Source organism: Aquarana catesbeiana, linkage group LG05 (assembly GCF_042186555.1).
Source record: "Aquarana catesbeiana isolate 2022-GZ linkage group LG05, ASM4218655v1, whole genome shotgun sequence".
Classification (NCBI taxonomy): domain Eukaryota; kingdom Metazoa; phylum Chordata; class Amphibia; order Anura; family Ranidae; genus Aquarana; species Aquarana catesbeiana.
This window is the reverse complement of record NC_133328.1, coordinates 374,154,716-374,172,761: the sequence shown is the minus strand read 5'-3', so window position 1 is coordinate 374,172,761 and position 18,046 is coordinate 374,154,716. Positions and strand designations below refer to the sequence as shown.

The following is an 18,046-nucleotide window of genomic DNA, read 5'->3' as shown; positions in this document are numbered from 1 at the left end:
AACCCCCCCAAATGACCCCATTTTGGAAAGTAGACACCCCAAGGAAATTGCTGAGAGGCATGTTGAACCCATTGAATATTTATTTTTTTTGTCCCAAGTGATTGAATAATGACAAAAAAAAAAAAAATATTTACAAAAAGTTGTCACTAAATGATATATTGCTCACACAGGCCATGGGCCTATGTGGAATTGCACCCCAAAATACATTTAGCTGCTTCTCCTGAGTATGGGGATACCACATGTGTGGGACTTTTTGGGAGCTTAGCCGCGTATGGGGCCCCGAAAACCAAGCACCGCCTTCAGGATTTCTAAGGGTGTAAATTTTTGATTTCACTCTTCACTGCCTATCACAGTTTCGGAGGCCATGGAATGCCCAGGTGGCACAAAACCCCCCCAAATGACCCCATTTTGGAAAGTAGACACCCCAAGCTATTTGCTGAGAGGCATGGTGAGTATTTTGCAGCTCTCATTTGTTTTTGAAAATGAAGAAAGACAAGAAAAAACTTTTTTTTTTTTCTTTTTTCAATTTTCAAAACTTTGTGACAAAAAGTGAGGTCTGCAAAATACTCACTATACCTCTCAGCAAATAGCTTGGGGTGTCTACTTTCCAAAATGGGGTCATTTGGGGGGGTTTTGTGCCACCTGGGCTTTCCATGGCCTCCGAAACTGTGATAGGCAGTGAAGAGTGAAATCAAAAATTCACGCCCTTAGAAAGCCTGAAGGCGGTGCTTGGTTTTCAGGGTCCCGTACGCGGCTAGGCTCCCAAAAAGTCTCACACATGTGGTATCCCCGTACTCAGGAGAAGCAACAGAATGTATTTTGGGGTGTAATTTCACATATTCCCATGGCATGTATGAGCAATACATCATTTAGTGACAACTTTGTGCAAAAAAAAAAAAATTTGTCTCTTTCCCGCAACTTGTGTCGCAATATAAAATATTCCATGGACTCGACATGCCTCTCAGCAAATAGCTTGGGGTGTCTACTTTCCAAAATGGGGTCATTTGGGGGGGTTTTGAACTGTCCTGGCATTTTATGCACAACATTTAGAAGCTTATGTCACACATCACTCACTCTTCTAACCACTTGAAGACAAAGCCCTTTCTGACACTTTTTGTTTACATGAAAAAGATATTTTTTTTCCAAAAAAATTACTTTGAACCCCCAAACATTATATATTTTTTTAAAGCAAATGCCCTACAGATTTAAATGGTGGGTGTTTCATTTTTTTTTTTCACACAGTATTTGCGCAGCGATTTTTCAAACGCATTTTTTGGGGAAAAAACACACTTTTTTAAATTTTAATGCACTAAAACACACTATATTGCCCAAATGTTTGATGAAATAAAAAAGATGATATTAGGCCGAGTACATGGATACCAAACATGACATGCTTTAAAATTGCGCACAAACGTGCAGTGGCAACAAAATAAATACATTTTTAAAAGCCTTTAAAAGCCTTTACAGGTTACCACTTTAGATTTACAGAGGAGGTCTACTGCAAAAATTACTGCCCTCGATCTGACCTTCGCGACGATACCTCACATGCATGGTGCAATTGCTGTTTACGTTTGACGACAGACCGCCGCTGGCGTTCGCCTTAGCGCGAGAGCAGGGGGTGACAGGGGTGCTTTTTTTTTTTTTTTTTTTTTTTTTTTTTTTTTTTTTTTTTTCTTTATTATTTTTTTGCTTTTTTATCTTATTTTTAAACTGTTCCTTTCATTTTTTTTTTTTTTTAAATCATTTTTATTGTTATCTCGGGGAATGTAAATATCCCCTATGATAGCAATAGGTAGTGACAGGTACTCTTTTTTGAAAAAATTGGGGTCTATTAGACCCTAGATCTCTCCTCTGCCCTCAAAGCATCTGATGACACCAAGATCGGTGTGATAAAATGCTTCCCCAATTTCCCAATGGCGCTATTTACACCTGGCGAAATCTAAGTCATATAATGCTCGTAGCTTCCGGTTTCTTAGGCCATAGAGATGTTTGGAGCCACTCTGGTCTCTGATCAGCTCTATGGTTAGCTGGCTGAATCACCGGCTGCATTCTCAGGTTCCCTGTTGAGACAGGAGAGCCAGAGAAAAACACGAAAGACGGTGGGGGGGGGGCATTCCCTCCCACGGCTTGTAAAAGCAGTCTAGAGGCTAATTAGCCGCTAGGATTGCTTTTACATGAAAGCCGACCGCTGGCTGAAAAGAATGATACCAAGATGATACCTAAACCTGCAGGCATCATTCTGGTATAACCATTCAAAGTCGTGAATGGCGTACCTGAAGACAAAAAAAGGTTAACAATAAAGCACAGTAAACGGTAAAGTATAAATAATTACATACCTGAAAAACAAACCTGATAAAACATAATAACAATAAAACATTGCAGAATAGAATACAGTAAAAAAGAGCAGAACAAGAGAGAGAGAATAGAGAGAGAGAGAACAATAAAACGACAACTATTTTTTTTTATTTTATATATATATATTTTTTTTTTTTTACACTTTTTTTGTAACTAACTTTTATAACGGTAACCGGTTCCAGGTTCGGGTCTCTCAAAATGCGATGGCATCTTGGGAGACCCTGTGAAAGTGTGCCTAGTCTGTGCAATGCTGTACCCTACGCTAATACTCAACTAGTGAATGGTAGCGTTCAAAACATTCACCAATGCAAAGACCAGGATTGTCAGGACAGGAGGGACAATAATAGCGGGTGTCACGCCTATATCCGCGCTTGCTGCAGACACGACATCTTTTTTGGGGGGGTTCGTTGGGTAGGGGTACTCGGGAGGACATAAAGAAAATGCCTCTCATGCAGCCGACTGCATTTGGTTGGGGATGTGAATGGGGGAAGTACGGGTGCTGCAGAAGTGGTGGGTTCCCAATTAGGATTGGCGAATGCAGCAGGAAGGGCACTATGGGCACGACGGGCCTGTGTTTGTCTTCTTGGTGGCAGCGGGACACTACTTGTGCTTGCCACCTCACCAGCTTGAACTGCACTTATGGGACTCGCCACGTCACCAAGTGTTACTGCAGTGCTGGTTTGACTATGACCGGGGTGTACTAGGCCGCTGGTGCTTGCCAGTTCAATAAAAAGCTACCAAAAAAACTGTTAGCGATCGTAGGGATCAGGCCTGACTCTGCGAATGCTGCAGTTTAGTTTAGTGTTTTGTAAGTGACAGTGATCGATCGATACTGCACTTGGGTGGGCTGGGCCGGGCGGAGGGGCAAAATGCAGGTGCTAGCAGGTATCTGGGCTGATCCCGCTAACACTGCGTTTTTGGGAACCCTAAACTGCTGGGGACGCTAGTATAGATCTGATCGGATCAGATATTGATCCGTTCAGATACTATACCACTAAGGGAGGCGTATGCTGCATGCGTGGGTGTTAGTGGTACTGGCGCTAATCTGACGCTGCTTGGGGCTGGTGCTTGCCAGTTCACCAAAATACTACCAAAAAAACTGTTAGCGATCGCAGGGATCAGGCCTGACTCTGCGAACGCTGCAGTTATGCGTTTAGTGTTTTGTAAGTGACAGTGATCGATCGATACTGCACTTGGGTGGGCTGAGCTGGGCCGGGCGGAGGGGCAAAACGCAGGTGCTAGCAGGTATCTGGGCTGATCCCGCTAACACTGTGTTTTTGGGAACCCTAAACTGCTGGGGACGCTAGTATAGATCTGATTAGATCAGATATTGATCCGATCAGATACTATACCACTAAGGGAGGCGTATGCTGCGTGCGTGGGTGTTAGCGGTACTGGCGCTAATCTGACGCTGCCTGGGGCGACTCATATCACCGCCGGGCGATCAGGGGGCTAAACCTTTATTCGGTAATAAACGGCGGGTGCCCTCACACTAAAAAAAATAAACAAACTAACCAGCGTCACCCGTAACACTTATACGGTGATCAGTGGTGAAAGGGTTAACTAGGGGGCCATCAAGGGGTTAAAACATTTATTAGATAGTATATGGGGGTCCCTGTCGCTATAAAACGCTGACGGCGAACCTAAATATTTACCTCACTAACTAGCGTCACTAGCGACACTAATACAGCGATCAGAAAAATGATCGCTTGGCGACACTGGTGACAGGGGGTGATCAAGGGGTTAGAACTTTATTAGGGGGGGTTAGGGGGGTCACAAACTGACACCAATGCAGTAATCAGAAAAAAAAACAAAAAAAAACAAAAAACTGCTGGTGTCAGTTTGTGACAAGGAGGGGGGGGGTGATTGGGGGGGGATCGGGGGGCGATCGGGGGGGGGATCGGGGTGTTTTGTGTGCCTGGCATGTTCTACTGTGTGTGTAGTGTTAGTGCACTCACAGTGAAGTCTTCTCTCCTCGGCGCTGCAACGGAATACCGAGCCGAGGAGAGATGACATCATTTCCTTTGCTGCTGTTTAGCATACAGCAGCAAAGGAAGTTATCTGATTGGCCGGCGGCGATCGCGAGGGGGGGGCCACGAACGGATGGCCTCCCCCTCACCTCCAATCGCCGGGGGACCAAAGACGACCGCCTCGGGCACCGGGGGGGGGGTCCGATCGGACCCCCCACCCGCGGAAGGCAAATCACGTATATATATACGTGATTTTGCCTGTCCGTGCCACCTTACCGACGTAAATCGGCGTGAGGCGGTCGTCAAGTGGTTAACTAGTCTAGAGTGCACTCAAGGAGAATGGCTAGGATATGGTGCAATGTCCCCTGAGAGGTACCTCTTAGCATATGTTGTAGGTGAATGTCTCTGTGTAGTAGCTGTAAAGGGACAGTCTTCAGTCCTAACTCTTCAGCCGGCTAGCGCTTGGGCCAAGTTGTACCATTGGTGCAGGCACCACAAAAGTTATTAGATGGCCGGATGGTCAGTTCCTAAAGGGCTCAGTCTCTCTAGCAGCAGAATGGTCAATCCCCACAACAGCAGCTCACCAGTCTCAGTGATGTTGCATCTCACCATCTGGTCACACACAGCGATTAGTCCACTCTCTGCTCTGTTCCCAGGTGACTCTGACTGTTAGCACATCAGGACTCAGGCTGTTATGCAGCAGTGGTGGTGCACACTGGACAGCAATGTGCATTCCCTGGGCTCCCTCATGGCAAGGCAGAAGCTATTCAATCTGCAGCCTGAGAAATACAATTCTTTTCTCCACCTATCTCTGTCTCCTGCTGGGAACAGTAGTCCAATGGTCCATAAGAGTCCATAGCATGGCTCCCTTTATTAACTTCAAATCCCACAGTCCATTGTGGCCAGCATAGAGGTCTCTTTTAAACTCTTTAGGCATATTTGCTCCCCCTACTGGCTGGAGGCAGGTAATGTTGCTAGGTCCAGCATGAACTGTTCAGTAAAAGCACAGAGAGCAGCTGAAGCACAGTGTTTCTCTCACTGTCATTTTTAGCCAAGCACCTGGCTACACTATATACACTGCTCAAAAAAATTAAAGGAACGCTTTGAAAACAAATCAGACCTCAATGGGGAAAACTATGCTGGATATCTATGCTGCTATGGACTGTGTAATGTGTTTTGAACGAAAGTATCCCACATTGTTTAATGGCAATTAAAATTATCAACCTACAGAAGGCTGAATTCAAGGACACCCTGAAAATCAAAGTGAAAAAATGATGCAGCAAGCTAGTCCATTTTGCTGAAATTTGATTGCATCAACTCAAAATGGTACTCAGTAGTTTGTATGTCCCCCATGTGCTTGTATTCATGTCTGACAACATCAGGGCATGGAGACGACGGATGGTGTCCTGGGGTTTTTCCTCCCAGATCTGGACCAGGGCATAACTGAGCTCCTGAACAGACTGAGGTGCAACCTGGCAGTGTCAGATGGACCGAAACAATGTCCCAGAGGTGTTCTATTGGATTTAGGTCAGGCGAGTGTAGGGGCCATTCAATGGTATCATATCCTTCATCCTCCAGGAACTGGTTGCATACTCTCGCCACATGAGGCCGGACATTGTCGTGCACCAGGAGAAATCAAGGACCCACTGCACCAGTGTAGGGTCTAACAGTGGGTCCAAGGATTTCATCCAGATACCTAATGGCAATCAGGGTGCCATTGTCTACCCTGTAGAGGTCTGTGTATCCCTCCATGGAAAAGCCTCCCCAAACCATCACTGACCTACCACCAAACCAGTCATGCTGAATGATGTTACAGGCAGCATAACAATATCCACATTTACTCCAAACCCTTTCATATCTGTCACATGTGCTCAGGGTGAACCTGCTCTCATCTGTGAAAAGCACAGGGCACCAGTTGCAGACCTGACGATTCTGGTGTTCGATGGCAAATGCCAATCGAGCTCCACAGTGCCGGGAAGTGAGCACAGGGCCCACTAGAGGACGTCGGGCTCTCAGGCCACCCTCACGAAGTCTGTTTCTACTGTAATTGTTTGGTCAGGGTGGCCTGCTGGAGGTCATTTTGTAAGGCTCTGGCAGTGCTCATCCTGTTCCTCCTTGCACAGAGGAGCAGATACAGGTCCTGCTGATAAGTTAAGGAGCTTCTATGGCCCTGTCCAGCTCTCCTAGAGTAACTGCCTGTCTCCTGGAATCTCCTCAATGCTCTTGAGACTGTGCTGAGAAATACAGCAAACCATCCTGGAGGAGTTGGACTACCTGTGCAACCTTTATAGGGTCCAGATATTGCCTCGTGCTACCAGTAGTGACACCGACCGTAGCCAAATGCAAAACGAGTGAAAAACAGTCAAAAAAGATGAGAATTTTCAGGGTGTCTTTGAATTCAGCCCTCTGTAGGTTGCTAATTTTCATTTCCATCAAACAATGTGGCATCCTTTTCGTTCCTAACACATTACCCAGTCCATGTCAGTATAGATATGCAGCATATTTTTTCCCCATTGAGATCTGATGTTGTTTCGAAGTGTTACTTTAATTTTTTTGAGCAATGTATACATAAATTTATCTAGCTTCTTAGACCAGCCCTTCCCAACTCTGGATAGCACTAGTAGCTCACTTGATTTAACTTATTGCCTAGATTTTTTTTTTTTTAACAAAACTGGAGATTTCTTTTAAACTCAAACTACTGTATTCATTTTGTCGTGTATTGTGTAATCACACACAGCAGAACAAATGACCAAAAAAAAGAAGAAAATCTGAGTGGAGTGCCGCTTTAAATTCAAGGGGTGAGCCCCAGAGCATTTTGGCACCATAAACGCCTTTTAGAATGTACTTAACTGGTGTGGACACCTGTTTTACACATAGAAAGAATAAATTGTCTATCCCTTTGCAAGGCAATTGTAGTTCTCAGTCCATTATTCCTAATTTTTAATAACAAAATCATTTGACTACACACACTTTTATGTATTTTCCTGTAGGCTATTGAGGTATTACTTTTCAACAAGACGCTAACTGCTCGTGAAGCTTGTAACCTTGGACTGGTCACTGAAGTTTTTCCTGACAGTACCTTTCAGCAGGAAGTTTGGGCAAGGTTGAAATCTTATGCCACCTTTCCTAAAAATGTAAGTTTTCATTTAGTGGTTGTAAACCTTTGAAATGAAAAATGAACATAGCAAATCTCTCTATAGTGTGTACTAGCCTCACTCCAAAACATCTAATGTGATTTCCTTCTCCTCTGTCTTCACTCTATCTGCATTAATCACTAGCTTGACATTACAGAATCTTGGGGGCAGGCCCCACCCCTCCTCCAGCACCAGGGCCGTTTTTAAGGCAGGGCAAAGGGGGCAGCTGCCCTGGGTCCTATCATTGTTGTGGGGCCCAAAGCAGCTGCCTCATATTTGCCAACTATCCCAGTTTAAATTCCCTTGTCCCTTGAAGTTTTAGTCCTGTGCTGTGTCTCAATATCTCAGTGTGAAGTTCTGTTACTAATGCCATGTACAGCTGGCTCACCTGCAGACCCTATGTTTACATGTAAATAACCTGCATTGATATGTAAATAGCAGTGGCATTTATATGTATATCATGCCCCCTGAGGTCATATCCACCATCACTTCTGCTGAATGCTGCCCACAGGGGAGGTAATGGGGCATACTTGAAAGTCCTGCCTACAACTGTGGTCATTAAGCCTAACATCAGCCTGTTCTGCAAAGGTAAGCAAATTGGAGGTGTAACCCTTTTTCAAAATACACAGTGCCACAGCACCCTGAATTTTGGTGCATGTGAATACACACATCTCAGCAGATGTGTGTGGGTGTCATTAACAATTAATTCCACTGCTGTGTATCTGCTAAAGGACAGCAAATTTCTGTGGTGTCAGGAAAGCGATTTTGCAACATGCATAAATGTGAAGGCAGGCTAAATGTCTCAGTTACATTGGTGGTCAGTGTAATGGATGGTCAGTGTATTGGTGTGCAATCCTTTTATTCACGCTAGTGGCCAGTGTGAAGGTCCCCCTTACACTGGTGGTCAGTGTAAATTCTTCATTACATTGGTGGTCAGTGTAAATCCCACCTAACATTGGTGGTCGGTGTAGAAGTGTCACCTTACATTGGTGGTCAGTACAAATCTCCTCGACAATGGTTGTCAGTGTAAATTCCCCCTTACATGGAGGTCATTGCATATTCGCCCTTACACTGGTGGTTGGTACATTGGTTACATTGGTGTCAGTGTAGAAATCCCTCTTTAAATTGTTGGGTGGCGTAAAATCACCCATTACACGGTGGTCAGTGCAAATTCCCCCTCACATTGGTGTTCAGTGTAGAATCCCCCACTATATACTTGCCAAAGATTTCCAGCTTTGTTCTACATGATTCTGAATTTGCCACAGTGTGCTGCCTCCTAACTAATCCCACCACTGCCACTGATCCCATCAACCCCTCAGCATTGCCACTGGTCACCCCCCTCCCCCAGCATTGCCACTTATTTCAGGAGTCCTAGGATACCTAGGAGTATTCTGTCTATTGATGGGTCCCCTTATCTCCCCAGTCCATGGTGTGCAAGGAGTGAGAAGATGATGTGCTGTAACCTTTAGCAACCAATCAGTGAGCAGTAATGATGTCCACTAACCTCTTGCAACCAATCATTGAGCAGTAAGTATATGCAGCAACCTCTAGCAAACAATCAGTGAGCAGTAATAATGTGCAGTAACTTCTGGAAACCAATTAATGATTGGTAAGGATGTCCAGTAGCCTCTAGCAACCAATCAGCAAGCAGAAGTCATGTGCTGTAACCTCTAACAAAAATTCAGTGAGCCATAATGTGTGCTGTAACCTCTAGAAGCCAGTCAGTGAGCATTAATGATACATTGTAACCTCTGGCAACCAATCGCATTAGCTGCTTGGTCTGATTCAGTAAACTGATTTTGAGTCTAGCTGCTATTTATTGTATGTCTCAGAGCAGGTAGAAAGCAAAATTACATGGAATAGGGAGGCCCAAGAAAATGTTTGCTCAGGGTTTAATCAATGTTAAAGATGCCCCTGTCCAGCACACAGAAGGTGATCCAGAGCCTCAGCTGTGCATGTTTCCATGAGACTGTATAGGGGGAATGTTCTTGCCCTCTACTCAGGTCTCAGATTACACTCAGCTCCCTGCTCTATGATGTGCAGTGTATGATGTCAGAGCCTCACCCCTGCTTTTTGGAGCTGAAAACAAATCCTTTGATTTGTGTGTTTTAGAAGGCTGTAGAGAAGAGAGGGCTGCAGATAAACAGGTACAACTTATGTAGGAGCGTTTGTTCTCTGTGTATCACCCGATGGCTTGTCACTTCACTGGGTATGTAAAGATTTACAACCACTTTACTTATAGTAAATAGTGTTAGGCTGCTTCCATACTATATGCTATGGTAACACATGTGCATTAATTATACACCACAATATCGTGCCCTTTCCCACAATATCAAGAGCTTAGGGATAAGTGAAATAGCATATATTAGATCAATGATTGATATGACTGTTTGGTCTGAAGCAGCTACTATATAAACCTACCAATGGTAAGTATTCTTAAACACACAACATAAAGCAGCGCTAAAAAAAACATACAATATCAAATAACAATTGTGCATTGATGAATAAAGAAATTAAATGAAAAGGTGCGATTAAGATAATTAAGTCCAAATATGCCACAGTCCTGCACTGTATAACGGCACCGTTATAAGTCAGATCAGTCCAAACAGGGTTCAGTTCCACCACTAGGAAGGAAAGCTGTCACCAACACCTCTACGAGTGAAAAAAGCCCCCCCCTCTAGATTGAACTCTTACCAGATCTAGCTGGGCAAAAGCATACACAACAAATCTTTGATCGGACGATCTCTCCCCGGATCAGACTGTAGCCAGGGGGGTGGATCACATGCTGATAAGCTCATCAGGAGAGAAAGAGATACAACTCAATAGCGTAATCTCTTTTTAAAGTTTTATTGTATTCAAATTTCCCCCCTTTTAAAAATCGCACTTACAAACAATTAAAACATACAAGCATATCGTGTATCCAGTCAGTGTACCAAGAGGAATCCTGCAGGTATCTCCTACCACACACTTCACCGCTCTCTGGCGCTGCTGGTATCTCCGATTGGCGTGCTGATGTCAGTGTTGGTCGTTGTATGGTCCCATACTGACACGTTTCGTCATCCCGACATCTTCTGAGGGTGTCGGGACCCTCAGGTACACTGACTGGATACACGATATGCTTGTATACTTTAGTTGTTTGTAAGTGCGATTTTCCTGATGAGCTTATCAGCGTGTCATCCACCCTCCTGGCTGCAGTCTGATCCAGGGAGAGATCGTCCAATCAAAAATTTGTTGTGTATGCTTTTGACCCAGCTAGATCTGGTAAGAGTTCAATCTATAGGGGGTGGCTTTTTTCACTTGTGGAGGTGTTGGTGACAGCTTTCCTTCCCAGTGGTGGAATTTAACCTTGTTTGTACTGATCTCATTTATAACAGTGCTCTTATACGGTGCAGGACTGCAGCATATTTGGACTTAATTATCTTAATTGCACCTTTCCAATGATCTTGTGTGTTTTTTAGTGCTGCTTTATGTTGTGTGTGTACATGTGCATTAATGCAGCCCAATGCCATAAGCTAAGATGTGCTGTTTAAAGGCACCTCAGTAAATTTTAATGGGTTAGCACTGCACATTAAGGTATGGTGTGTTTGGGGCGTGACCGGATGTGATCGGGGCAAGATGTGTCTCTTCTGAGCTCCGGCTTTCCTCCTGAAAATTACCCCTTTGGAGCCCTTCAAACCAACCCTTGGCCAGATAACTGCACGGATTCAGGTAGTGGGAACTGCGGACCGCATAAAATGCCATCTTTGACCTACAGAAAAACACAAGTAGACCTGTTCGCCGCCGCCAAGGGATCAAAGGCAGCTCCACTCTAAGCGTGGTGGAGACGTTGACCCTGCCCCCGCCATCTTGGCACCTGTGTCGTCCTCACAGAGCATCAGGCAGCAGAGTGCAAGGATGGGGCAGGGATCAAGCGCAGGCATTGCATACTGTGCACCGGAGCTATCACCACCACCACCACCCCCCCGAGTTAGAGGTGGATACTGCGGAAATCAAGAGTCCCATCCTGGAGGCAATCGCAGCGTCCAAGACTGAGTTTATGGATCGTATTGACTACCTGGCATCTGAGTGTAATCTCATCAGACACAACCTGGACAAGATCAGAGGCAGGCTCACATCGGCAGAAGACCTCATCTCTGAGGTGGAAGATGCCTCCCACTCCCAGGGCTCTCAACTGTCTAAACTCAGGGACATGGTAAGATCACTCCAACATCACGCTGATGACGCTGAGGACAGGCAGAGGAAAAATAATGTGAGGGTGCTGGGACTGCCTGAAGGTGCAGAAGGAGCCAGACCGGTCCTGTTTGCTGAACAGTTTTTAAAACCCTGCTTTTCTTGGAGGATCTCCCACCCACATACGTGGTGGAGAGAGCACACCGGGTTCCCACCGGGGCTAGACCCCCTGGTTCTCTGTCTTGGCCCTTTCTAGTGAGGTTTCTAAACTAGAGATACCGTGGTATGCTCCTGGCTGAAACAAAAAAGCATCAGGGTTTAAAGTTTGAAAATGCTCACATCATGCTCTTTCCAGACTTTTCTGCAGAAACACAGAGGAAACATCGCTCATTCACGGATGTGAGGAGAGAAAGAGAAAAAGAAATAAAGTACAGCATGTTGTATGCTAGCCGTCTCCAGTTCAATACAAAGGCTCATTCAAATTCTTTGACAAGGCAAGATGCATGTGATTGGCTGGATGGCAACCCCTAACGCCACCTGGGTGCCCAATTCTCCTCAGATGAGGCCTGTTCTATTTCCATGTTTTTCTGCTACACATGGGAGGTTTTTCACTATCACATTTGCATCGCCACCATTTTCGGTGCTGGCTAGCACGGTATGTTGCTGATGAGCACTCTTTTCACAGTGATGACACTCTAACCTGCAGTTTGCAAGATGAATTTCTTATAATTGGTTGGCAAGGAGTTCTGTGTGGAGATGTAAGTTTTTCATATAGCAATGCCAAACTTTCGACACCAACGGTTGGACCTTTTCAGTTTTTTGGGTTTTCGGGAGCGAACTGCATACTGGACAATTTTTCTTCTCTATTTTTTGGTAACAGCAAAGGGGGAGGGGGTTACCATTCAGCATGTTTATTTTTTATTTTTTTAGATGTACCAATTATTGCTTTAGTTCAGAAATTATGTCACAGTATCTGAATAGCAACAGGTATATATGTAATATCCTTTCCCTTGAATTTTACTGATGGATAGCAAACTCAAGATGGTGTCTTGGAATGTAAGGGGTTTGAACAGTAAATTTAAAAGAGCAGCTCTTTTTCATTACCTTAAACAAGTAAAGCCACATGTCGTCTTGCAGGAGACCCACCTGGAGGGATGTAAAATCTTATCCCTGTGCACATCCTGGATTCAAAGGGCATTACACTCCACATACTCCACTAACGGAAGAGGGATTTCCATCCTAATTAGCAAGGCTGTCCCTTGCACTGTTCACCAGGTGTTCTCTGCCCCCGGGGGGTCGATATGTGGCTATGGTGCTGGATATATACCACCAGAAATTCTTGATTGTGAATATATACTTGCCCCCTCCTATTCAGATGCAAGTGCTGTATGATCTAATGGTAAAACTGGATCCCTTTATTAGCCTGCCTACCCTATTCATGGGGGATTTCAATGCCATTTATACCCCACACTGGACTCTTCCAATACCAATAGGCCTGTCTCCGCTGACCTATGCTCTTGGATGGCTGTGACTGGTCTCGCTGAGTTAAGGCGCTGGAAACACCCCAATGTCAAATCCTATTCACGCTTATCTGCTACCCATAGATCCTCTGCCAGAACTGATTTGGCGTTTGGCAATCCTCCACTGCTAATGTATGTTCATGATGCTGAATACTTGGCTGGGGGAACGTCAGACCACTTCCCACTTTCAGTCACCCTGACTCTCCCGGTTGGGGGGAGGTAGGGAGGCTGGAGGTTGTAGCTAGACTGGTTGCAGGAGGATCAAGTGGCTTCCCGGATACAGGGCTCCATTGCAGCTTACTGGTCAACCAATGTTGATACGGCTGAACCGACCTTGGTATGGGATGCATTTAAAGCTATAGCGAGGGGGGAATGTATCTCTGCGATAAAAGGGGCTAGGAAAGCTCACAATGCACAGGGAGAGCTTCTCCTAGCTAATGAACGAGAATGTGCGAGTGCTCACGCCGACTCCCCATCAGAGACCAATTATACATCTCTGCTAGAGACACGGTGACTTTTGTCAGTACACTTCTCTGAACTGGACCGCACTGAAATAGGGAAGAGGGCAGAATCGATATTTGCTCAAGGGGACAAAAATGGCAAGCTTTTGGCCCTCTTGGCGGCAGATCAAACAATACCTGTCAGTATCCCTGTTATTAAAACCGCTGGGGGGAACATGGTCACTGACCCTTCCGGTATCTTGGAAGAATTTGTGCAGTATTAAACTACGCTTTACTCCCCTATACCAACATAGGACACTGGTGAGCTAGATGGGTTATTAAATGAACTCTCTCCCCATATTGTCAGACTCAGACGTTATTCTTCTGGATGCTGATATTCCGAGTTCCATCAAGAACTGCGTGTAAGTGTACCTAGAAGACTTGATGCTGTTTTGATGGCAAAGGGTGGTCTGATTTTGATTTCTCGTCTGTTCATTTACTTTCCATTTTGTTAATTGATAAGAATAAACAATAAAAACTTTTATTTCTGAAAGCACTCTTAATTCACAACATTTTTTTTCACACATGCCTAAAACTTTAGCATGGTAGTGTATATGCATACAGTTATATGTAACAGGTTATAGAAGTACATCCATACTGCTTCACAATTTCTGATGCAGCTTTAAGACACCCCCAAAGCATGTTATTTATAAGATTTGGGTATTTTTAAAAAACACCCTCTTTTTTCCACACAGCTTTCCAAAACACAAACAAAAAAAACAAAACACAGCTTTCCAAAAACCTCTTTTTTTTGCATTGGTACCATGGAAATACCCAGTTACCCATGCCCTTTGTTAACAAAAGCTTGAAAATTAGCCTTGAAAAAGGCCAGAGAAAAATACCAAGAAGGTTCAGTACTATGTGCGGTATTCTTGAACTTCACGGATGGTTCAGCGAACCAAATTTTTATATTTTATGATAATTTGTAAGCATATCCTTCTTGATAATCTGTGTGTCAGGTAGTTTATCATTTTTGATGAGCAACTGTTATGAGAAACTTAATTACAGGATGAGCTAAGAGAATATGTATAGATCAGTCTATAATTTTGTATTGAGATGTAAGCAGCAAATTATAGTGCTCTGCTACCAAAGCTGACAATACACTAAACGAAATTTGGCTGGTTCAGCAGGGACCAGCCAAATTTTGATCAGTATGTGGCTGCCCACACTCAGCAAACATTGATCATTTAATTGACATGTTGAAAATGTTTTATCGATCAGCTGCACCCATTGCTGTCAGGATACAATGTCTTGGCATGCTGGAAACCATCATCCCCCTTGTCTGTTATTCATTATTAATGTTGGCAAACATAATTGCAAATATAATCCAGAAAAGTTTGAACTATTATAATAATGTGCATGAATGTAACAAATTAACATGGCTGTCTTTTTTTTTTTATTAGTGTCTGGCTCTCTCGAAACAGTTGGTTCGCAGTGTGGATAAAGAGAAACTTCACGCTATATGTAAAAAAGAGATGGAACTTCTCGCTCAAAGAGCAAACTCTGAGGATTCACTTAATGCTCTACAACAATTCTTCTCAAGAAAATCAAAGATGTAATTATTTTTTTCCAAATAAAATGTTACTGTCCAGTAAAAATACACACAAAATATTAACAGGAAATCTTAATTTCAGTTCTAATCAAGTATAGTGTCACTAGCTCTCACTTCTTATTTCCAAATCCAGTTTTATTTAATTTTTTTAATTTTTATTTTTGTCACATTACAGACATTAAATACAGTTGGCAGCATACGATGATGCAAAATCATACATTCCATTACAGTTTAATTTTTTGATCAGTCCTTTCGACTTGCAAGCCTGCTATTAGGGATGAGAGTTTTTGCATCACTAAAATGTTCAGTGAAAATCAGGACATTTTGGTGAAATTCATCCAATTTCTTTGAAATGCATTGAAATTAATAGTGAACAAAACATTTAAAAAGCAACTCTACTTTCTTGTGGAAAAAATTGCAAAATAAATAAATAAAGCATATACAATTGCTACACAAGCCATATTGTAATGAAATGTTATTAAAAAATACTTTTCCTTTTTAATACAGCGCCATATGGCAACCTGGAGGCGTTCTGTACACAGTTGTTGTGCAGAACCCAGAAATATGATTTCCTGCTTGTGTGATTGTATGCACTTAAAGTGATTGTAAGGCTTTGTTTTTTATTTTTTTTAATGACAAACATATCATACTTACCTCCACTGTGCAGTTAGTTTTGCATCATGTGGCCCCGATCCTCGACTTCTGGGGTCCCCCTGGCGGCACTGGTAGCTCCTCCCCACATCATATAACCCCCTAGGAGAAGCGCTGTCCCAGGGGTTACCTTGCGGGCGCATTCCCGAGTCCAGCATTCGGCGTCCATAGACGCCGAATGTAGGATTCGGCCAGGCCCCCGCGTCACTGGATTTGACAGCGGCGGGAGCCAATGGCTGCGCTGCTCTCAATCTATCCAATCAAGAGCCGAAAACCCCGGCAGAGAGGAAGAGCGTGTCTCCGGCAGGGGAATACAGGACTCAGGTGAGTAAAACGGGAATATACAGTACAACAAAAAAACAAATACTCTCGCGCACAGGTGTGTTGGCCAGGTGGTCCAAAAAGATCAAAATGGATAATAGCTTTCGGCCTTGCTGCCCTCCAGGATAGGGATATCCTAGTAGTAGACAAAGATACAAAGAAAAGAGGGCGCACCAGCCTAGTGCATTATCTTTTGGTACATTTATTCAGAAAATATATTAGAAACTACTCACAAAAGTAGAAGACAATCACGCTTTAAAAGGTCTTTATCATATGGCAGTCCGTCTACTGATTGCAGACTCTGAGTCCTGGAGAATATACGAACGAACCGCTACTGGCTGATGCGTTTCAAGGCATTCCTTCTTCATCAGAGCCTACCATGTTATTTTCTTGCAGCTACTTATATATGTGTATACTTCTAAAACACATCCTAGATTTGCTCTATGGCTCCTCCCCCAAAAAAGGTGGGTGGTCTGAGGAAGGAGGCGGGCTTTAGTCAGATGTTTATATGTTTGGGTTTGAATATACATATGTGTACACACCACAAGCATCCATATGTACATAAATACGCACACATGCATACACATACACACACATACACACACACACACACACACACACACACACACATATATAAAACCACATACACACGTGTGTGCATGTGTACATGAGAAGCGCCAGCACCTCACTAGGAATCAAACTACATCCACAGGTGAATATTGTATATACACCTGTGTATATCCCTGATCGCAAGTTGTGCATAGGAAAGACTCAGAGGGCTATAGACATATAGTTACATAGTAGGTGAGGTTGAAAAAAGACACAAGTCCATCAAGTCCAACCTATGTGTGTGATTATGTGTCAGTATTACATTATATATCCCTGTATGTTGCGGTCATTCAAGTGCTTATCTAATAGTTTCTTGAAGCTATCAATGCTCCCTGCTGAGACCACCACCTGTGGAAGGGAATTCCACATCCTTGCCTTTTTTCTTCTAATTTTAATGAGTGGCCACGAGTCTTGTTAAACTCTCTTCTGCGAAAAAAGTTTTATCCCTATTGTGGGGTCACCAGTACGGTATTTGTATATTGAAATCATATCCCCTCTCAAGCGTCTCTTCTCCAGAGAGAATAAGTTTAGTGCTCGCAACCTTTCCTCATAGCTAAGATCCTCCAGACCCTTTATTAGCTTTGTTGCCCTTTTTTGTACTCGCTCCATTTCCAGTACATCCTTCCTGAGGACTGGTGCCCAGAACTGGACAGCATACTCCAGGTGCGGCCGGACCAGAGCCTTGTAGAGTGGGAGAATTATCGTTTTATCTCTGAAGTTGATCCCCTTTTTAATGCATGCCAATATTCTGTTTGCTTTGTTAGCAGCAGCTTGGCATTGCATGCCATTGCTGAGCCTATCATCTACTAGGACCCCCAGATCCTTTTCCATCCTAGATTCCCCCAGAGGTTCTCCCCCCAGTGTATAGATTGCATTCATATTTTTGCCACCCAAATGCATTTTTCTACATTGAACCTCATTTGCCATGTAGTCACCCACCCCATTAATTTGTTCAGGTCTTTTTGCAAGGTTTCCACATCCTGCAGAGAAGTTATTGCCCTGCTTAGCTTAGTATCGTCTGCAAATACAGAGATTGAACTGTTTATCCTATGCTCCAGGTCGTTTATGAACAAATTAAATAGGATTGTTCCCAGCACAGAACCTTGGGGAACCCCACTACCCACCCCTGACCATTCTGAGTACTCCCCATTTATCACCACCCTCTGAACTTGTAGCCAGTTTTCAATCCATGTACTCACCCTATGATCCATGCCAACGGACCTTATTTTGTACAGTAAACGTTTATGGGGAACTGTGTCAAATG

General features: G+C 43.8%; 1 protein-coding gene across 3 annotated transcripts in view; it reads left to right on the top strand.

Moving 5' to 3' along the window:
- Positions 1-15,657, top strand: part of LOC141144893 (enoyl-CoA delta isomerase 2-like) — a 101,740-nt gene extending 86,083 nt beyond the window's left edge. For all 3 annotated transcript variants that reach the window (XM_073630986.1, XM_073630985.1, XM_073630987.1), the window contains 2 exons: positions 7,316-7,459; positions 15,053-15,657. In XM_073630986.1, the coding sequence (XP_073487087.1) occupies positions 7,316-7,459; positions 15,053-15,208 (300 nt within the window). In that variant the 3' untranslated portion in view covers positions 15,209-15,657. The remainder of the gene's footprint in view (positions 1-7,315; positions 7,460-15,052) is intronic.
- Positions 15,658-18,046: the final 2,389 nt, after the last annotated feature.